The sequence below is a fragment of the Aythya ferina genome (genome assembly GCF_964211825.1).
Source record: "Aythya ferina genome assembly, chromosome: 3".
NCBI lineage: Eukaryota > Metazoa > Chordata > Aves > Anseriformes > Anatidae > Aythya > Aythya ferina.
The window spans coordinates 1,469,448-1,491,353 of NC_140298.1; the positions used below are offsets into that span (position 1 = coordinate 1,469,448).

The following is a 21,906-nucleotide window of genomic DNA, read 5'->3' on the forward strand; positions in this document are numbered from 1 at the left end:
ATCTGGGGCAGCGCATGCCCTGCAGGTAATTTCTCACCCCAGTGATGGTCCCTGCTTGCCAAAAAGCTGTGCCTGCAGGGAGGTGGGGAGGGCAGCCAAAAGCCACCCCAGGTCTGGGGCTGCCATGCTGGCTGAGCCTCTCCAATTGTCAGAGACCTCGCAAACAGCCTCCCTGCCTCTTCTCAGTGCGGCCAAAGGTGTTTAAAATATATATATTTTTATGTAAATACACGTCGTAAAACCACAAGATGTTTCTCAGTTTTGTTTTCAGCTGGCTTTGATGATACGATTGGCATCTCAGCCGTGCGGCGATGCTCAGGGCGCGTGGCCACCGCACGTACCGGGGGGAATATTTCACAAAACGCCCCGCGCCACCCCACAGAGCTGGGGACGTTATTTCCTATGCAGTTGGTGGCTGGGATTTCCCACTCACCCCCGCAGGCTGCTCCCTTGCTGGGGGCACAGAAAACTACACTTTTTCTGCTCTCCAATCTCCAATTCCACCCAAGGCATCGCAGCAGTGAATAGCCCCAAAAATGTTGTTGTAGTGCCTGTTTGTTAATTTTTTTCAGCTTAATTGTTGTAGAGGCAGTTACTAAACCCCTGTGGAAGTCCCAGTGTGATTTTCCTGGCAGGTTTCATTTTCAAGGCAGATGCTTATGACTCTTGCCAGGCTTGCAGGTAGGAGAGCAGCAACAGCCCGATTCCTCTCCACCCAGGCACAGCCACCACATTGTGCAAATTACCAAAGAGCCAAATGAGCTCAATCCCAAGCCCGGGCTCTTTCGTTTTTCCCCATTCTCCTGCCGCCCGCGTAGCAGTCAAACAGCAGCAGAGCCATTCGCCCACTGCTGCCCAGAAATGCTGTAAATTACTGTCTGAAATAGTCCAAAATTCTGGTTTCCTCAAATGTGGTCAGCTGTGCAGTAAAAGCTTTTTGTGTAGCCCACTTTCAGGGGAGTCTTGGTGTTTCACTCTTTCCACATGAGTCAAACTAAAATGATTTTGCAAACCTCCCCAGGTTCGTGCCCTCCCTTGCTGAGCGGCAAATATTAGTGCGGCTGATGGGCTGCTCGACCGCGCGGCAAAGAAATGGATGAGTCAAAATACACCGTTATCGAACCCTGCCCGTTTTAGCTGCGTTTCGGCTCCCTTCTTTATACAATCACGTGTGGAGCACTTTGCTCTAACAGCAGGCTGCTCTTTGGCTCTGGCAGGGGGATGAAAATAGCGGGGTGGAAATCAGCCTGCAGCTCGGCATCCAGCCCTCGGCACCCAGGTGCTGCTGCCAGTGCCGTGCTGCCGTGCTGCGTGGAGCAGCCGCCGGCACCAGCCCTGCTCCAGGCCAGGGCCAGAGGGGCAAAACACAGGGAGGGTCCCTTGCCATGCGTCTGGTCATCCCTTACGGGCGATAAATAGAGGAAGAATCGCTCTCAAACGCGGCGTGCTGCGCTTTGTCACAGGAAGTGCAGACAGTGCCGGGAGACCCGTGGCAGGCTTATTTTCTCTAAATTTTGGCGCACAAAAGCCCTCAGGAAGGTGCCCACCGGGGGCCCTGGTACAACCTGGGGGTGCTGGGGGTGCAAAGATGCTGATGGGGCTTCGGGGGGCTGTGGGCTCAGGGTGGGCACGGCGGCAGCGGCAGGGTCCCCCCGGGGGCCCCCCCGGGGGTGTAGGTGTGCACCATGCCCCGCGGCCGAGGGGCCGAAATTGTGTCCATCGCCCCGAGGCCAGCTGCTGCCGCTGCTGCCAGCCCTTTCGGGGAAACCGTTGTGGGCTTGTGCAACGGCGAGGCAGCAGCAGCGGCAGCAGGGCCAGGAAGGGGAGCGGGGTTTCGCGATGTGTCATGCCCCCGGCCCGCTGCGGGCGGCTTCGTGGAAAAACCCAGGAGATCAGCAGCCGTTTGGGGGACGGGGACAGCTGGGAATCCGGCCCCTCACTTCCCTCCCCAGCGGCCGTGCTTGGCGTGGCCACACGCCCTTCCCACCTGGGGAAAAGGCGTTCGTTGTGCCACGACCCCAAAATGGCAGCACCGAGCCCCCACTTGGCACCAGCCCACGGTGGCCTGGGTGGGTGCCAGGCCTCGAGCCCCGCGCAGCGCGCTCGGCTGCTGAAACCCGGCCCTCACTGGCGAGACTTTCATTTTATTTTTAAATACCTTGATTCTGCGGTATTAATTTGCTTTTTGGTTTCGATATTAATATCAAATACGCGCCAGGTCGGCAGCGTTTGTTTTCGGTGGTAAATAAGCGCTCAAGTGATTTAATCCACGTGGCATGGCACAGTGAGGGCCTGGGAGGCTCAGCGCAGCCTCGCAGATGGACAGTGGCACCCAAACACCCTCCCGAGTCTCCGCGAGACCCCATCGGCCACATGGGATAGGGCTGCCTCACGTTTTGGGGGAAAAATGCCAGAAATGGGCACTGTGCCAGACATGCCCATGCCATGCTGGCCAGAGGGGCCGATGTGCAGGGCTGGAGCTGCCCATGGGCCACTGGCCCTCTACAGAGGGGGAATTCAGCCAAAAGATGATTTGGGGGTTAAATCTGCCCTTTTTCTCGTTGCGCTGTGGCTGGCCTCGCACTGTATTTGCCACTGTACTGTAGCTGAAAGGTTGCAAACAGTTTTGGGAACAAGATGTCTGCCTAAAGCATGACAGAATTGGCCACAAATTGCAGATGAGACTGATAACAAAAGCCAACAACATAAAATATGTAGAAAAACAACACGTTAAAGGCTACAAGACCACTGAAGGGCTTTTTTGTGTGTTCTTTAACCAGGTCTCTAGTGATGGAAGTAAAAACACATGAAAAGATAAAAAGAAAAAAAAAAAAAAAACCTTTTTTTTCTTTCTTTCTTTTTTTTTTTTTCTTTCAGAAAACAATCAGCTTCTCCCTCTTTAAAACCTTGCAAACGAAGTGGCCACATGGCACGGACAGGGCAGCAGTGCCAGGGGCTGTGAGCCTCTTCCCTGTGGCCTTGGGCTCTGCCACTGATTTTGGAGGAGCCTGCAGCCAGCAGTGTCAGTTTTTCATGATATTTTTTCAGCAAACCTCTGCATTGGGCTGTTTTTGGGTGCAATGGTGGTTTTTTGGGGGGCAGCTGCGAGGCCGTTTTTTCTCCACATAAGCCTGAATCTATCACCAACATTTTCATAGCAAACGTAATTCTTTCGGCCCCGTAGAACAAGGGGAAAAAAACAAAACCTCGGCTGGCTCAGTGCTGAGATGCAGGAGGGTTTTTCGCATGAAACACGGTGCGTTGTCTCACAGCAAAGGGAAAAACAGGCTGCAGCTACCTGCTGGAGGGGAGTTTCCTTTGTTTTAATAAATCAGGCTGAGCTCAGAAATTAGGATGAGGTTTTTGTTTTTGTTCTACTTATTTAATCTTTGTTTTTATAAATAAATACAAATAACTCAAACTGAAACTTGATGGCTTTGGTGATAATAAAAGAGCAGCCCTGGGGAAATTTTCTTCATTAACATGTTCTTTCACAGCCCACACTCGGGTTTCGGTAGGAAAACTGCTTAACCTTTTCAGCAGCAGCAGCAAACGCCTTTTGAAGTCCAAACACACTGAAACACCAGGTTCACGACTCAAAGCTGGCTGTGCATTGCCAGGGTTTGGCTCTGTTTTGGGTTTGTGAGGAGAGCAGAAATCTTGCCGCCTCTCCCCAGCACTCCACACACCTGCAGCTCCCACATCCCTGGAGCAGGATATTAGCCTTTTTGCCATTTTCTGTAAGAAAACAGGGCTGAGGGAAACCAAATCTGCTGTCCGCATGCAGCCCCACATTGTGTTGCCTGATTTCTGTGTCTGTCTCCATTTCCCTGCTGTCCCTGCCTGTTGATATGCATGTGGTTGGGATGCAGGCAAGCAGAGCATCACCCTGGGGCCAGGTTTGTGTTTTGTTCTTCCAGAACCTGCTTAGAGCATGCAGGAGCGTGGTGCCAGCACGGAGCTGGTGTCTCCACCCCATGTTTGATTTTGGGGAGCTGACTGTATGCCTGGCACCCTTGCCTCTTGCCTTGCTTGCAAGCAGCAGCCCCTGCTTTGGGTGCAGCCAGCCCCATGCTGGGAGCAGAGTCCTTGTCCCCAGCCACCTTCCCCCTTTTCCCATGCCACCTCTTTGCCCTGAGCAGGAGAAAGCATCAAAACCACAGTTGCTGTTTTTTTAATGTCTTTTTTTTTTTTTTTTTTTAATTGGGGTGGGGGGGCAGATCTGTGCTCTACTAGCTCCCTTACACCATACTAGTTTTTAGTATTTGCAGCTCACTTCCTGTATGAGGTTAGTTTGTTTATCATAAAAGCCTATTTTTAAACCCATTTCTGCCAATAAGTAATTTGAATGCTGATGCTCACTCGTAGCGTTCCCTGGCCAGCCAAGGGCTTGGCAACTGCCTCAAGCCCCAGGCATACAGTGGTGGCACTCAGTGGCTTTTCTTGGGAGATGCGCCCAAGGAGATGCCCCAAGTGCACCTATTAGAGCCATCAGCCCAGTTCATGTGGTCAGGAGGGGGCTTTATCCCCAGATTGTTCTTTAAAGCTAGTTTTAGAGAGATCAGGGCAGCGGATCTCTCCCCATCACCTGTGAGGCACCATCAGCCATGGCACCACCCAAATCACACGGACAAGAGTAGACCCAGCCGTAATAATGGTATGTGCTGAGATTAGAAACCCACTTTTCATTTGGAAGGATGTGTGGAAACGCATCCCTCCACTTGCATTTTTGCAGCCCTCTCCTTGCTGAGATGCTGAGACGCCTCCTTATGACCCAGAGCTGGGCCAGGCATCCCACGGGAACTGGGAGGACGTGTGCTGCCAGTTTCTGGTTTATGAAAAAAAAAAAAAAAAAAAAAAATTAAAAAAGCAAAAACTCCATACTTTTTTTTCACCTTCCTCCAGACTGAACCCAGCGCTACTGCAGCTGTGCAAACCAGAGCCAATTAGAGCAGCACCGACAGTGCTGGTGCACGGCGGGGGAAGCGGCATCTTTCTGCCCGGTGTGTTGCCCCTTCGGGAACTGACATTGTGCCACCTTCAAACATTTCCTCCCTAATTAAAATGATGTCTTTGTCAAAAAGTTCCCATTCGGCGTATGATGTCGTGAATAACATTGAGACAAAGAGTGGTTTAATTAACTCCAGCCACATGGCCAAGCAACAAAGGCTCCCCCGTGCCCTCCCGACAAAATTAAAATATGAGCCCATCAAAATGCTGGCCAAGGGGAAACCCCTGCCCCATTCCTTCTGCACTGGTGGGATTTATCTGCCTGCAGGCCAAAGCTGCTGGGGGATTTTGGCTTGGGACAGGGCTGCCAGGGCAGGGAGAGCAGGCTGCATCTGGCATGCCTGACCCAGGTGGCTTTTGTGCCTTGGGGCTGGCATTGGGAGTGGCAGGAGTCCGGCAGCAGATGAAAATTGGCTTTTTTACACCGTACAGACACGTCCACACAGCTCTGCCCTCACTGCTGCCAGGGTCCTGCTGGGCGATGCGGTGCGAGAGCCTGGGAAGCCCTGCCAGTGGCCAGAGCCCTGTGATGCCCTCCACAGCGAGGTGAAACCGCCCAGGTCGAACATCCTAGAACCCTCCAGAAATGTAAGAAACCCACTGGAAACAGTGAGCTTTGTTGCAGTATGAAAATCAGATGCAAAGCTTGGTGGGTATTTTTAGCTGTTTAAGGCTGAACAGGTGTTTGAAAGGTCAGAGGCGAGTCATTGGAAAAAAATATAGTGAGAGCATGGCAGGATGGCTCTGCCGCTCCCCTGGTGCTGGATGGCCCCAGAGCCTTCCAGCCTTGCTTTATAGGGGATGGAGCTTGGGGCCTGCTTTGTCCATGGCCCTGCAGCACCTCAGGGATGCTCAGAGCAGTGCTGTGCGCCCCATGGGCTGTCTTTGGAAATGGACACTTGACTTAATGGGTTCATTTTTTAAAAAGAATGAGATTAATCCCACGTAAAAAGTCCCACACAAATCCATATTGAAGCAGTCACTCTTTATTAAAACAGTCATTCTTTATTAAAACAGAGCACCTTGATTTAATAGTGCTGGGGTGCGGGCAGGAGGAGCCCTCCCTCCAGCCCATCACTGCGGGTGGCTTTCAGTGGCCATTCTCCATCTCGCTGCCTCCCATCAAGTTTAGAAAGGCTCCTTCCAGGTACCACAGCTCACTGTGAGCCTCAAAGTGGAAACCATCAGATTTAAATGTCTCCAGTAAACAAGCCTAGGTACATTTCGAGTAGGTTCAGCTGACAGGGGCAGATGCACATGCAGCCATGAGCCATTTATGTGGCTTCTTCCATGATCGAATTGTGTGTTGTTGTTTTTTTTTTTCCTTTTCAAGGAATAAAGGAAGTTTGTCATCACCCAAACAGAGATAAAGTTGCCGGTGGTTTTAATTCGTTACTCAAGCAAACCTTTCAGGCCACAGGAAGAAAGGGCCTCTCTCGGGGCAGGACCTGGTGATGTGTCTTTGGTGGACCTGGGACCTGGCCAACTGGGACCAGCCATGGCCAACCTGGACGTGGCCATGGCCAAGCCGGGCCGTGAGCACCCTGAGCTGGCTGTAGCCGCAGGAAGGCGCTGCCTGTCGTTCTCGCCACCGCGCCATGCTGCCGAGGTGCGTTTCTCTCCCCTGCTGTCTTGCCAAGATCACGGGGTTCGGGCAGGCACCTTGCAAAATGAGTCACAGCAAAAACAAAGGGAGAACAGCCGGTGGGACAACCTGCCTGCACAGGCCACTCTGGCACTGCTCCAGCTCCAGCTCAAGGACGAGCCCCTGTTGTTTGTCACAAAAGCTCTGTTTCATTTTTTCCCCCCAAAACATGAGGCAGGACGTCCATCCCGTGCACCATGTTGCCCAGCGAGCTGCTACGTCGGGTGACCAGAGAGCACCGAGGGCTTCAAACCCTCCTGGATGGCTCAGGGCTCTCCCCAGATCCTCAGGATCCTAACATCCCAGTGCCACCGCACTTCTAATAGGACAGAAAACCCCTGTGCAGCATGGGGCTGGCAGCTGGCATGGCCTCGTCTGGGCAGTATGGCCTTTTTTTTGAGCTAAGGCCCCGAAATAGCACCTGAAACCTATAAACTTCCCTTTCGGGAACTTCTGTAATTTGAAACACGCACAAGAAAAAAAAATAATCCAGAATTTTTTTGTTAAGTTGTTTGTCAAGGGGGACTTTTATTTTTTTTAATACATTTCAGCAGGAGGTAGTGGCTCTCACAGGGAGCAGGTTTTTGGGCACTTTTCCCTCTGATTTCTTTCTTTTCCCTCTTTCTTCCTTCCTTTTGGCTGTCCTGTCCCCAGCTGATGCTTTGGAGGTGAAGGTGGGCGAGCATGGTCGGGATTTATCCACCAAAAAACTGAAAGTGGTGGCCAGCATCACAGTCTGCTCAGCAGAGGCTCCCCAGCAGTGGGCACCAAGCGTTTGGCATCGCTGTGAGAAAAGGGCAATGCTTAAAGTCAGCCTCCCAAGCACACAGGTTGGGGATCTTTTATTTATGGGAGTGCAGAAAAAGTGTAATGCACTTTAGGACTTTGGAGAGCCAAAAAAAGGAGAAAAATAACAGGGAGCAGCAACACCTTCTAAAGCAACTCCTCCTCAAGCAGCTAAAACCAGCTTTAAGACAACAAACCAAAGAGAGCAGGGGGTGAAGCACCACTGCTGCTGCCGAAACAAGCCCTGGTCTCACCTGGATCAATGCTGCGGCTGGGTTCCCGGCAAAGGGATGCATGCTGATGCCTAATTAGTGATTTGGGCACTGCACTGCCTGCCGGGGCACGGGGAACCACCTGGGTGGGCACCATGGCTGCGACACCAGCTGAGTGATGCAGAGCACTAGGTACAAATAGGGGCGCGCGCATGGAGCTGTGTGTGCATGGAAAGGGATGGGAGGCTCTTCGTTTCTGCCATTCCCTGCTGCACGTCGACCTTTCCTGCTTCATTTCGCAAGCTTCACCATCACCCCGTATCTGCTCCTTTTGTGCTGAGAGCCCCATGTGAGCGATCACAGCAAAATAATTGCTCCAAACCGCGCCTGATGCTATCAGTTATCTGCCATCTATTATCTGCGGTGAAATAAAGGCAAAAAGAGCAAGCGCGCGGGTACGCGATGCAGGACCCAACCCCTCGCCCTCTTTCGCCATTGCTGATCCTGAGGCGGATCCGGCCCTAAAATATTGGGGAGGGCTCTGAACTGGGGGCAGGAGGGGGCTGAGGAAGTCATTTTCACTCACAGGTTTTGATTCAAATTTAAAACAAAAACACAAAATTTAAAGTAATAGCTAAAAAAAAATCTGAAACTCAGATGACTCAATTGGGAATCCTAAACAGTGTCTCAAGAAAGAGCTTTCCTTGCAAAACCCTATTAAATTAATTAACAAACTAAATCAATCACAGGCTAGCTCTCCTCATTTGCAGGCATTTAAAATCACCAAGAATTTCCTCGCAAATGGTTTTTGAAGAAAATAGCTTAATTTAACAGATGCAGTACAGCACCAGGAAGTTGAAAGCATCTCAGACCAGAACAAAGTCTCCCCACAAGCCTGGAGCAGCCTGCCACCACACCTTAGGGGGAATTGGTGATAAAATGGCAATTACCTGTGTCATCATCACCCTCCCCCCCAACTGATACGAAAATCCCCAAAGAAAGCAGCACTCATGACAAATAGTTGAAAGTTTTATTCATATAAAACTCATATTATAGAACATAAAAGATTGCATCTTAAAAAAAAAAAAAAAAAAAAAAAAAAAAAAAAAAGATCTGCAATTATTTACAGCAGTATTGCACAAGTAAAGTGGCAATTACCCTGTCCAAAATTCATCAGTGCAAAACACAAGTAAGCCAGGGAAATTGCAATAAAAATGCTACATATGCTGGGTCCTATGAAATGAGTTAGTAATTAATCAGGACATCAGCGTGCACTCCCATTGTACCTGATGCTAAATCTGGTCCAAGGATCATGGCTGAAACACAGGAAAACGTGGTTTTAAAAGGGACTGAGAAAACTCATGGAGGTGGAGAAGCCAAATTGTCACTGAATGTCACTAATGCTGACATCTTATATGTGCCTAAATCACTAGGGAAAGTGGCACTTAGGCACTTAAAACCAACAAATCTTTTGTCCTACACAGTGGTGGCTGCACTGAATCCAGCAGGCAGTGCTGGGAGGTTGATCAGTTGCATGGTCCATACACACCAGAGACCTGGGGCCAGGGAGGGGCGAGACACAACCTGTGGAGGAACTTAAATAAGCAGAAAATAAATATGCAACCTTTCTGCAAGTTACAGCATTATGGAACAGTAGAGTGCATTAATTACACAGGGGGAAAAAAAAAAAAAAATCTACAGTATTTACCAAGTTCAACTCTAAAAAAAAGTTTAGAAAAAACAGGATTTTTTTTTTTTGCTTACTTATAAGCTGTACAAAACTTACACGAGAAAGGAAAGGGACTACATTGCACACAGATATTTGGCTCAGATGATGAAAATAATACGGTGCCCTACTCTAATAAATATTCAGGTATTTACAGTTACCAGAAGAGGAGAAGCATAACACATGGTGCGAGACCATCCAGCAAATCTGGTTTCTCCACAACCACAGAAAACTTCATTGAATCGTTTTGGCAGAACAGAGCACAGGCTACAGAGGCTTAAAATGACCCCCCCACACAAAAAAAAAAAAAATCCATCATCAAACACAGCTAAAATGAGTTTAATCACTATTTAAAAACACCTTTTTCAGAAATTTTACTTTATTTAAAAAAACAACCCCCACAAGCTTACAGGGGGGTGAAGCCTGTTTTTTTCAGGGGGCTGCTTTTTCCTCTGTCAACCTTCTTTCCTCTATCTACCTTCTGGCCAGGAAGGCTTGCAGGGAAGAAGCCCAAGCCAGCCGGTGCCAACACCTCGGGTTCTCCCCCATGGACTCATGGAGTTTTTCCATGGCACGGGGCCGGGAGGATGGGGTAAAGTGCTGGGCGCCGGCCGCAATTCTTTGGTGTGCTCCACGGGACATGCTCAGGGCAGCGCAGCCTCCAGCCCAGCCAGGGTCGGTGGGCATGGCAGTTGCTCGCTCTCCACAAGTGCAGAGGTTCCCCCTCTAAAATTATCTTCTCAAGTCATCCCTGCAGCCAAGGGGATCCCACACAAGATGCTTGTCTTGCAGGACCAGAAAAAAAAAAAAAAAACTAAAATTGCTCCATAATCCTTCCAACGAGTGCAATCAGGGGCACGCAGCCACCAATGGGTCATTGCCTACCAGCCAGTGCATAGAGGTCAGATTGTACAGCTCTTCCAGCATGGAAACACTGATCTTCACACAATGGCACTCAGAACAGCTTCTCCTGACACATATATTGCAACATAGTAGGAAAAAAATGCTATTGTGGGACTGGGTTTGATTTTTCTTCTACAGTGCTGGAGAAACCAGAACTAACTGCAGCATTTGGAAGGTGATTTTAGGACCATCTACACCAGCCAGAGGGAAGAGGACAGCTTTGAAGGCAAGAGAAGTATGTTTGTGCATAGATACGCGAGCAGTCGGAGCAACTGCATGCCCCAAAAGCGCCTGCTGTGCAGAAGCATCCCGCGTGAGATGAACCAGAGATGGTGGTGGGGCCTCCATGGGCAGGGTCACAGATCCTGCTGCTGCTGGTGGCCTCCTGGGCCTCTCATAGAGCTTCCTGAGCCACACGGGATGGTCTACAGCTGGGAGAGGAGACAGGGCATTGTCCTGAGGCAACAAACACCCGCTGAGGTCTTCCCAGGTGGAAGGAAGAGACGTGGCACGTGGAGAAGACCTTCCCGAGGCAGTCAGTGGGGAGCAGACCCAACGCTCCATGTCGAGCAAGTCAATGATAGGTCGGTGACACCTTAACAGCAGGCACGTGCAAGTCCATGTCCTGCAGCACTGCCATGGCCCTTCTTCCAGCTGGATCCCCTCACAGGAGCCTTTGGGGTCTTCATCTCCATGCCCGTACCTGGCTGGCTTCTCCCATCGTCCTGGTCCTGTCTGAACAGAAGATCCCAGAAAACATCCAACGTGCCACAAACCCTCCTGGGTTTAACAGCAACACACTAACCATGCCTTAAAGCAGTTCCTGGAGTCAAACAGCAGGACCTGTCTCTGGGTGCAAAACTGCAGTGTTTTGGGAACTGTTTTAACCTGCCTCCAAGAATGGTTTATTGCTGAATTACTCAGTCACCGTTATATATTATAATATACAATACAGAAGCATTTTCACACGTCTTATAGAAAGAATTTCTAAAAAAAGGCAACCTGGTGGATTGTTTTTTGTTTGTTTGGTTGGTTGGTTGTGATATTTTGGACCCTGGGAATCTGACAGCTAAGTCTTGAAATTCAGAATTAAAAAAAAATTATATATAAAAACAATCAGTCAGCAGGAAATAGGCTATTTGCATGATGCAAATGAATTTAGATTTGGGGTAGCATTAGGTATTTACAGGTAAGAGAAGTGCTGATTGAAATCCCTCTGCCCTTCTTCCCTCCTCATCCTCTTTGGCAGCCAGGAGGAGGCGGCAGCGCAGTGGCTGCAGCACAAACTAAGGCAGCTCTGCAAATCAGCTGGCTCCGCTGTTTTTTTGGGAATATCCAAGAAGAGCTGGTAAGTTCCTGGAAGCGATGATGGAACAGGAGTCAACCATCATTGAGTATTTTCCAAGTCCTTTTTAAAAAAGAAAGATTTTTAAAAAAAAAATGAGAGAAACACAGTAAACACCACTCTCAGATAAAATCCAGCTTCGGGGAGTCCTGGCAGGTCCGTGTGGGAAATTCACCCTCATCCAGCCATCGTGCGTCCCAGTGGGGAGGGCGGCTTCGAAGTGCCAGGCTCTGGCACCAGCTCTTCTTCATCTTTTTTTTTTTTTTTTTTGGAAGAAGTCATCAAGTCCCAGTGCCCCGTGCCGCATGGCATCACTGCATCCTCCAGATGAGGCGGATGATATAATGCAGGAGGCGCAGAATAATGATCTGGGGGTTTCCCACGTGGTTATCCAAGAAACCCTAGAAGGAAAACAGGGTAAAAAAGTGACTTTAATTCCCAACTGCACAGCCCCCATGAGACAAACACCTCCTGCAACACTGCCTGGACGTGGGAAAGGAGGAGGTAGACATGGCACCTTCCTTGCCAGTCTTCTCCCCACAGCGCTGCTGCGACTACAGGAGGTCTGCATTTACCAACTGAGCTTGTTTCAAGAAATTTAATACAGATGAGACTCCAAAATTTGTTAGAAGCGGTGGTCGAAACCAAGATGATTTTAATTTTGCATTTTGACCGTGCTGAACCCTAGCGAATATTTTTTGAAGCAAACAAAATAGTGGCATGAAAAACTGCATGGGAGCCTGCCCTGACAGGCAAACACAGAGGGAAAGGACGAAAAGACAGACCCAGTTCAATGCCATCAAGTGCTTTACTGCTAGAGAAGCCACTGCTGACACCCCATCTGTGCACCAAACCAAGGTGAAGCTAAAACTGCTGCAAAAAGACTATGCCCCCATGCCCACCCTCTGGGACTGCTCCTGCCCACATTGAACTTAAATTGAACCAGTTCTGTGAAAGTCAACTCAAAATTTCTTCTGAGCAGGGACAATAAAACACAAACAGGGCAAATACCCCCTGATGCTTTTGAGCAGGGCTGAGCAGGCACTTCTCAGCTCCTGCAAACGAAACCTGGAAGCAGAGATTTCACAAGCTCAATATCAAGCACTTTAAATAAACCCAGCTACCTTCCATGTTTTCTTTCAATAAAAAGCTTTATAATACTCAGAGGGCCGAAGCTGCCTGTTCCCATGCACATTTGCCTCACAGGCTCAATGGGGACATGGCACTGTCCCCCCTCACGTGGGAAGCATGTAACGCTGCCAGGGGGCTGAAACGTGGCAAACAAGCAGTAAGCCCTGCTACAAGAGGCAGGGAGGTAATAATAAGAAATTAAAAAAAAAAAAAAAAAAAAAAAAAAAGGAAAAAGTAAGGACCCCCAGCAGGAAGAGCAGCACCAGCAGGTCCCTGCTGATGGTGGCAGCTTTCTGCAGGTTCAGCTCTGAGGGCTCCAGGCGCTGCTCATGGGACACCATGAGCCAGCCATGGCAGCAGAGCGCTTCTCCTTGAAGCAAGTTTTTCTTCATTATTTCACAGCAGCAATCAGCACAGAGCATTGGATTTTTGAGCTTTTCGCCTTTTTCAAGCATTGAAACAGAAGCCTCAGTGTCACCACCTCTCCTTCTCTGTGCTGTCAGAAAGCGGTGCAGTTCGGGCTATATTTAGTGCAGCAAAACCATGTCCGTACATGCCCTGAAGAGAGAAATCACGCTGTTTACACCGATATGCAAACTTTTCTCTCTGGCACGGGGCCGTGACGCACGCCGAGCACACTCGTCACCTGCAGAGGATGCTTCAGCACCCTCGAGCTGGGAGGAGAGAGGGCAAATGGCACAGCTTTTGGCATGCCACATATCCTCCGTGTAACAAAAGCCTCGGTGTGGAGCTGAGCTGTGTGGCAGTAGAGCACTGTGGCCGCTGCTGTTTGCTCAATCTGCCAGCAAGGACAAGGAGGGGGTTGATGCTGAACTGCCAGATTCCCACTCGTTTTCCCCTGGGGAGACTTTAAGGGAAGGCACAAAACAAAAGAGGGTTGCTTTTAGGGACCCCTGCACTCCTCCCGGGTGCAGGCCGGGGCAGAGCAGCAGTGCAGACCCGTCCAACAGCCCCGACCTGTCTGGCGAGAGCTGTTTTGGCACCACTCTTAGTTCCCCATTTCTACCCTCGCCGCGGCTCTGCGCTCAAAGGGCAAACCCGAACAAGTTGGGCTGCGCCCACCGCGAGGCAGGAACGAGGACGAGGACAGGGACATGGGCTACAATCCTCCTGTTCCTCCCTTCCCAGGTGCTGTGCCACTGATCCAGTCCCTCATGTGCAAGTTTATTCCTCAACAGCACGCTGTTTGCAGCGGGAAAAGACAGTGTTTCAGGGAGCAATAGCCAGGCACAGTGGGAACAATAAATCCACAGCAATTACTTAAATGCTCTGCAAGCCGCTTGTTTCTGGATGCAATAGACAACAGGAATTCATCAGATTGTAATTAAGCCCGTGGGAGGCGATGCTACTTTGTCCTTGCCACCAGAGAACAGGGGAACGCTGCATTCCCCTGTGGACCTGCACAGCCCTCATCCACATGCATGGCAGCAAGGGAAAATGAGAGCAAATCCACAGGGGAAGCCGCTGACTCCAAAGCAGGGGGTAAAAAAAAGCATAAATTCAAAAGAATTAGCATGACAGGTGACTCGATGCAGGGGAGCACTGGGATGGGTAACCACAAGCAACCAGGACGCCGCAGTAGCTGTTGCAGAGCACCTGAGCTACAGACACTAAGGAACTACTCAGTGCTCTCAACCCAGCCAGGCAACAATAGGCACAGCCTGTATCACATCCTTCTGATGTTATTGCAGGCATTCGGTGTTTTTAGGGTCATGCATGACAAGCCATACTAATGTCATCTAACAAGCCATAAGTGGCCCTGTTTCAGTGCTTTCCCCAGATGAGCGGGTTGGATGCTCTGCTGGGAACCACTGCAGGAGCGCAGCTGAAGGAAACCCTCCGCCACGCAGCGGGTCACAGAACACGCTCAGGTGAGTACAAACCACGCAGGATGCATTTCTCACATCACCCACAGAGTCACATCAAGCATGGGCTTGCAACAGAGCAGCCTAGCATGGCAGAAAAGTGGGAGCATTCAGAAAGAAAGTGATGTACAAGTTGCAAGCAAGGCAGTGCTGAAAGGCTGTGGAGTAGGTGCCGGACTGCAGCAGCTTGGTGCCCATTTTGGGGGAGAGTTTCTGCCTGAAGGCAGCTGTTGTACAGACCCTGGACGTGGTGAGGAAATGCTGCGGGGGTGACTCACGAGCTGGGGAGGATGGATAAAGATCCGGGTAGTCAGCATGTCGTCACCAACGCCTCTACTTCTGACTCTTCTTCCCACAGACGAGGAAAAGGAAGAGTAGATGGACTGGAAATCACATGTACGAACACGCAGCCATGAGAGATGTACAACAGGCAAGTTACTGGCTAATGTTCTTCTGAAAACTACTGTTACTTCATCTCTCTTGGTGCTGGCTTGTTTCTTATTTGTATTAGTGCCACCCATTTTTGTTGCAACACTAAAGGTGAGACTTCACAATCTTATAAACACATGCATTTTGAAGGAGCTCCTGTTGTCAATTGCTTATAAGCTATCAGACAGGTTCATCCCTGTCTGCGACCAGGACACACATGATCCTCTGCAGCAGCAATGTGGGCACTGGACAAGCTGGGAATCTGTGCTGGCTCCCAGCACGTTTCCCTTAAAACACCAGCGCTGGAACCCAACAGTGCCAGCCTCCCAGCACGGCTCCTTTTGATGCTGTCCCAAAACCATACCTGAACTTTACTTGCTTCAACTTTTAGATGTCTTTTTCCCTCGTCACCATCAGGTTTGGTCCTAACCCAGCAGCAGACCATGCTTTACTGGCTCTTGTTACTGGGAACAAAGCTGCAATAACTGAAAGTCTCCGGTCCCAACTCGCTGGTGACTCTGAGTGCATTTAATGACACTGCAACAGCGGACAACTCCGCAGCGCAGGCAGCACGCCCCTGCACCCGGGTGAATGCAACCACCCGCGCATCCTTTTCTACATTTGAGTGAACAAAACACTTGCCGCAGAGCTAGTTTCCAGATATGATTAAGCTTTTCCCTTTTAGACACTAAGTGTAAAGAAATGGAAAGTAAAAATAAGAAAATTACCCTTCTTGGACAATAGGAGGCATTGAATTCATCTCCAATGCGCCGCAGCTCCTGTGCAATCCATATTTCTGGCTGTATTTCTTCTGCTAGCGAGTGAGACCGCCACCTGGAAGCTGCACAGAACAAAAACAAGCATTTGAAACAGATGAACACGAGGGAAAAAAAAAACAAAAAACACAACAACAAATACTCTATTAAACCCAGAAAGAGTGCAACTGTGAATTGATGTGTACGATGTGTATTGTAGACAGGTTTTAATTCAATATTGGTTGTCCATTATTATTAGGCTTTTATTTATTAATTTATTATAGGCTTCCTATTGGAGCGCTTCCTGTGGCACATCCAAGCACTGGTTCCTTCTTAAACAAGGAGGAAAAGCTGAGGAAAACAGAGCTGCTGCTCTTCAATTTCTTTCCCTAGCAAAACCTTATGCCCCCCTTTCTAAACCTAATGATTTCTTGCAGCCAGAGCAGCAACTTCTTCTGAAACCTTAAAAAACCTCTGTCTTGATAGTTTAATCTAATTCTCACATTTCTTCTCCAAACAGTTCTGAGGCATCCAGCAAGAAAAGGAAAACAATTATTTTTGCCATGCTAAGAAGAAAGCCACAACTGGAGAAACTGCACTTTGAGCAAACTTGTGGATTTTTCAGCTCCCCAACAGGACTGGAAGGCTCTTCACTTCAATTTTTACGTTCCAGCTCTTCAGCAGAAAATAAACCAGGCGCAAGAAAATGGCACTGGCTAATAAAAGAAAAAAAGAGCTAATACATCAATTACACAACTATACAGAACCAACCCCTTTAGTCTCCATTTTAAGAAGTTTCTGAACATGTGATAAAACAACGCATAATGCCCCAAATATTTGAGGGGGAAAGAAACAGCCTTTGACCCAGGCGAGCCCTGGTGCAGCACCTGTGCCACCTCTGCCCCCTCCTGCCACGAGAAGCTCAGATTTGAGCAAGAAATGCAGCCTTAAGAGGAAAAAAACAACAACAACAACAACAAAAAAAAAAAAAACAACAAAATAAAACTACCAAAAAAAAACAGCACACAAAACAAAACAGAGCATTTCACAAACTTGGCACGAAAGCTTAAAAGGACTCGCGAGGGAACACAAATAGCTTCCAATCTCAAAATATTCAAAGGATTAGTAGGGCAGTTTAAAAAAAATAAAAAAATAAATAAAAAATTAAATAAGAAGTCTGGCTCCGACCTGACTGGAAAATTTATTTCTGAGCCAAGCTGACACTGCTTGGCTTGGGGAGCTGTTTTGTTTTCACACTGTAGTAGTGCAGGAGCGGTGCCCGCTGCCTTCCCGGGGACGGCCCCATGCTATTTATTTCCCAAGCTGCTGAATGAAAGGTGGCAAAGCCTCGGCGCTCCGGGAAGGCACGCGCGGGATCCAGGCCTGTCTGAAACACCGCTGGCATGAAGCGGTCCCGGCGTGGCTCTCCCGCTCGCTCCATCGGTCCTGCCCCGGCATCACACCGCCGCAAGGGCACGGTGGCTGAGAGTGAAATCGGGCTGAGGTTTTCAGAAAGGACTTTCTGCGGCACTGCCGGATCGCAATATCAAAAGCGTCCAGTCATAATCGGTTGCAGAAACAGTCAGAGGAACTTTCAGAGCGTGCTTGGGGTGGCCACAGTCATACTGGGAGCTGACGCCGCCTGACGCGAGGGGAGGCGGCCCCGGGCCTCAGCCCATCCACGCGTGGTGGCTCCTCCAGAGCTTCGCCTCATGGAGGCCAAGGGACCAAACGACTGCCCAACAGCTCCATGGGCCCTAATTGCCCTATTAAAGCAGATGCCATCAAGGGAGAGTGGCAATGTCTCCCACACCCCCCAACTCGGTAAACATACAAAAGCTTCTGAAGGCCAGGAGGTCTGTGAGAAGCTTCCCTGGCCAATGCTGCCAGCCAGGTGGGATAGGGGCAATGTTGCTGTGTCCATGTTTAAAACCCAAACCGCGTCCACCTTTGGGGTTGCATAATTCAAATCCCCTTCAGGAAAAGCCCGTAAAACACAGGAAAACAACCTTGGATGAAACACCAGGTCAGGCACGCAGAGCTCCACCGCACCACTGAGGCATCAGAGTGTGAGCAACACCCAGCCCACACCGCGCCAGCACGAACACACACACACCTCCAGCTTCTCGGTTTAAGGTTTCCCCGTTAAATTCACCTCTCCTGCTGATGGAGGATTTCCCCCTGTCACGCTAGACTGACATGAAAGCACCCCTTTCCCTTTCCACCTCTCACTCGAGGCCTCACTTCAGGGTTCAGCGAGGGCTCTACTCACAGCAGCTGGGGGTTTGCTCTTCTCACACGCTGCTGGAGAACACAAAACAGGTTCATCCACAAGCAGTGAGAAGTTCACACTTCTCTCCCTTCTCTTGGAGGGTAGGAAAGCACATCAAGATCCCAACAGCACAGGGAAGTCTCATTTACAGAGCACCTGCTCCAAACACATCCAGTAAACCACGTACAAAACCCACGCGCGCACCTCCTGCTCCTTTAGACAGAGCTGCCCTTTGGGAGAGCAGCAAGCAAAGCAATCCACTCCCATTGAGAGCCAAAGACTCGAAATATCAGCCTAAGATTCCTACAGCACCACCAAACAGCTGGGTTCTGGTCTCGGGTGACGTTATTTTGAGCACTCCCATGGGCAGGCCATCCCCACGCATGCCACTGCCCTTCTTTGCCACACTTTTTGAAGAAAAGCAGGCTTCTTCTCCTTCTGTTTCCTCCTCCGTATCTCCCCCACTGCCTTGCCATGCAGTCTCCAGCATCATCTCTTTTGCTCACCACCACAGCTCCTCCTCCTCTTCTCCTCGAGAGCACCCTTCCCAGAACACCACACCAGCATTGCAAATCAGGGTGCTCCCCGCCTCCCACCCAAGAACATCTCCACCTCACACCCACCCTGTTTCTCACACACGGTTTTGACCATTTCACACGCAAGAACACGACACCAACGCAAAATCTCCTGAATCTTGAAAGCAGCCACAGCAAACCAAGAGAGTCTTGGGCAGAGCTGCAAACGCAGCCCTTGCAATAGCTTGTCACGCAAAAGTCCCTTCTCCTGCTGCTGCAAACACAAACCCATCACTCCACACTGAAACTTCCACCCTGCCTCCTCCCTCCTTACTCCTAAAGGAGCTGCAAAAACAACAGCAGGCTGCTTTGGGGGCAGCAGGCACCCATCGCCCACACATGCCCTCACTGCTCAGTCGGCATCTCCACTAAGACATGCATACAGAAACTCAGCACGAAGTCCCTCTGCTTGCTTCCCTCCAGGGGGATAGAGGGATTTCCTCGCACCACGTGGGAATCTGACGGCATGCACCCGGCAGAGGCAGAAGCGCGCAGATCAAGCGCTGGCAATAACCACCCCGTGTCCTCGCCCACCACGCAGAGCCCGTCCCCACCCCCTGGTCCCAGCTGGGGGCCTGCAGCCCCTCACCGGGAATAAAACAGCCCCGTGCCTCCAGCTTCACAGGGTCTGAAAGTAGCCAAGGGTCCCTTGTACGCAGCTCAAGTATTTTCCACTGCCTTAAGGCTGTTTAGGATGATGCCCCTAGCAACAATAACAGAACAAAGGCTGGAGTAAAATCTGTGTCTCGACAACTTTTGCTGAGCTCTCTGTATGGATTTGAAAAAGCCAGAGCTCAGAAAAATCAGGGCAAACTTCAACCTCTTCCTGAAGTACCAGAAAAAAAAAGCTATTTACTGCTTCAAAACCACCCGTGCCTCTGTGCTGCACAACTCCAGCATCCTTGTCTGGCGGTGCCACGTGTGTTTGCTACACAAGGTTGTGAAACTTGCATTAAGCTGTAATTACAGCAATAATGTCAGAAAATCTTTCCTAAGGGCATGTTACAGTAAGCACTCTGCAGCTGTAACCACAGCCATTAACCATGAAAAAAAAAAAAAAGAAAACAGATGTTTTGATCGCGTAAAGCTTGGAGCCGGCGTTTGTTATTCCCCAGGAAGCGCTACCTGCCCCGCTCCGTGGGAACGCGCCCACCTCCCTTGGGTCTCGCCGGGCGGAAGCCCAAAGGTTTCCTCCGCTGCCGGCGGGGAATTAATCACAGGGAGGAAAGGCAGCGCGCCGCGGGAGCCGGGCTGCGGCTCTGCCGCTAGAGGCTTCCACTGCCGCTTACCTGGCGAGCCGCGGGTAAACAGCCGCCCGCCACCGCGCCGCTGCCAAGCGCCCACTGCGGTTTCACCGAAACGAGCGGGAGCATCGCGCCCATGGCACCTCCGACCCACTGCCGGGTGCCGAGGGAGTTGGAAGAGGAAGCAGAAAAAGCGCCCGCAAAGCCAACGCAGGGAAGCGAGCGAGCAGCAGCACGCCTCGCTCAGGGCGGCGCAAAGCCCCGCGTGCCCTCACTCCTCGCGGGAAGCGCCGCGGGGCCGGAGCGCGGCCGAGCCCCAGCCAACGCATGCCCGGAGCGCTGGCCTCGCGCCGCCGACACCTCGAGGGCTGGCAGCGTGCGGCAGGCGGTGCGCGCACCCCGGCTGGCTCACTCACCCATGGCGCTCAGGTAGTGGCTGACGGCCTGGCAGGGCGGGCTGGGGGTCTGCGTGGCCTTGTCGCAGCTCATGGGCGCGGGGCTGCGCTCGGCCTCGAAGGAGAAGTAGCCGCTGGAGGAGCGCGACAGCAGCGGCGACCTCCGCACGAAGATGAAGAGCGGCGAGCGGGTGGCGAACGGGCCGGGGCTGGCGGGCGGCGGCTGCGCCCGCGGCGGGCTGCCGGGAGAGACGGGCCGGGCGGCGGCCGACGACGACGGCGAGGAGGAGGAGGAGGAGGAGGACGAGGAGAAGGAGGCGGCCGCGGGGAGGCCGGGCAGGGCGGCGGGGGCTCCGGGCCTCAGCTGCGCCGCCGGGCCCGGCCCCTCGGCCGGGGGCAGCCGCCCAGCCTGGCGGCCGCGCTGCGCCTTCGCCTCGGGGGGCTGCTTGGCCATCGGGCTGCGCGGCGCCTGCGGGCGGAGCGCGGTGAGCGGCGGGCGGCCGAGGCTGCCCCCGCCCCTTCCTCCTCCTCCTCCTCCTCCTGCTGCTGCTGCTGCTGCCGCCCTCCTCCCCGCCTCCTCCTCCTCCTCCTCCTCCCCGCCTCCCCGCCCGGCCCCATTGTTCTGCCCGCAGTACCCGCGCAGCCCCCCCGCCCTCCCCAGCCTGTCCTCCCCCTCCCTCTCCTTCTTCTCCTTCTCCTCCTTCCTCCCTCCCCTCCTCCTCCTCCCCGTTTCTCCTTCCCCCGTCCCGTCCCGTCCCGTCCCCGCTCACGGTGCTCCCGCCGCGCTCGGGGCTCCCGCTGCCCGCCCCTCCCCTCCCCTCCCCTCCCCTCCCCGCCCCTCCCCGCCCCGTGTTTACCAGCGCCGCCAGCGCCGCCCCCGGCCCCGCCCGCTCACCTCCGCTGCCCTCCCGCGGGCGGGAACGCGCAGCCCCCCCCCCCCCCCAGCACCGGGCACGCGCGGCCTTGCACGCCCCTTGCAGCACGGGCGGCCCGTGAGCCCCCGCTGGCTGTGCACACACTGTTGCGCGATGCCACACGCGGCCCCTTGCACGCGCACCCCTCGCACGCCCGCACACCGGTGCTGAATTTTACTTGGAAACGAGAGAAGGGGGAGGAAAAAGCGGGGAAGAGGCAGGCTCGCTCGAGGCGTGCCTCGCCTGAGCGCCCGCCGGCATGTTCTGTGGTGACGGACTCCAACCTGCGCCGTGGCAGCCGACCACAGCTTCCTCTGGCCCTGCCGCCCCCGCCGGCACCACCACCGGGGGGCAATTAATTGGGAAAAGCTCATCAGGGATGAAGGTGTAGGCTAGGGGCTGCCCATTACACCCAGCCCCTGGGGGCAAGCCAGGGATGAGCAAGAAAGGGGAGAGGCAGCACAGCACGCACGGCGTCGACAGTCAGAGGCTTCTACTATTTACTCCTCGCCCTTCGGTTTGGTTTCTGCGTGGGTGGCTCACGCGAACAGAAAGGCTGTCGGGTAAATGCCTTGCGGGAACAGGCCGGCCCTTGCACCTCCGTGACAGCCCGCCTTCAGGCATGGTTTTGGGGAAGCGCACCAGGGCCCTGCGCCCCAGGGAACTGCAAAGCAGGGC

The 21,906-nt window shown here is 52.1% G+C and overlaps 2 protein-coding genes across 5 annotated transcripts in view; one reads left to right on the plus strand and one right to left on the minus strand.

The window, feature by feature from the left end:
- LOC311434168 (uncharacterized protein) overlaps positions 1-17,008 on the plus strand; it is a 28,261-nt gene extending 11,253 nt beyond the window's left edge. For 2 of the 3 annotated variants that reach the window (XM_084514126.1, XM_084514125.1), the window contains 3 exons: positions 14,548-14,650; positions 15,003-15,074; positions 16,349-17,008. In XM_084514126.1, coding sequence (XP_084370252.1) covers positions 14,548-14,650; positions 15,003-15,060 — 161 coding nt within the window. In that variant the 3' untranslated portion in view covers positions 15,061-15,074; positions 16,349-17,008. Of the gene's footprint in view, positions 1-4,905; positions 6,620-14,547; positions 14,651-15,002; positions 15,075-16,348 lie in introns of all 3 variants that reach the window. The other variant, XR_014691304.1, reaches the window with a different exon arrangement.
- On the minus strand, positions 8,576-21,122 carry BCL2L11 (BCL2 like 11). Of its 2 annotated transcripts, XM_084514123.1 has the most exons (5): positions 21,085-21,122; positions 20,336-20,783; positions 15,802-15,914; positions 14,923-15,027; positions 8,576-12,028 (listed from the first exon to the last, which is right to left on the minus strand). In XM_084514123.1, the coding sequence occupies exons 2-5, from the start codon at positions 20,766-20,768 to the stop codon at positions 11,939-11,941; spliced, it is 741 nt and encodes a 246-aa protein (XP_084370249.1). In that variant the 5' UTR covers positions 20,769-20,783; positions 21,085-21,122; the 3' UTR covers positions 8,576-11,938. The 2 variants fall into 2 exon arrangements, with proteins under 2 accessions (XP_084370249.1, XP_084370250.1); XM_084514124.1 differs by lacking the exons at positions 14,923-15,027; positions 21,085-21,122 and having other exon boundaries at positions 20,336-20,821.
- Between the last annotated feature and the right edge of the window lie 784 nt (positions 21,123-21,906).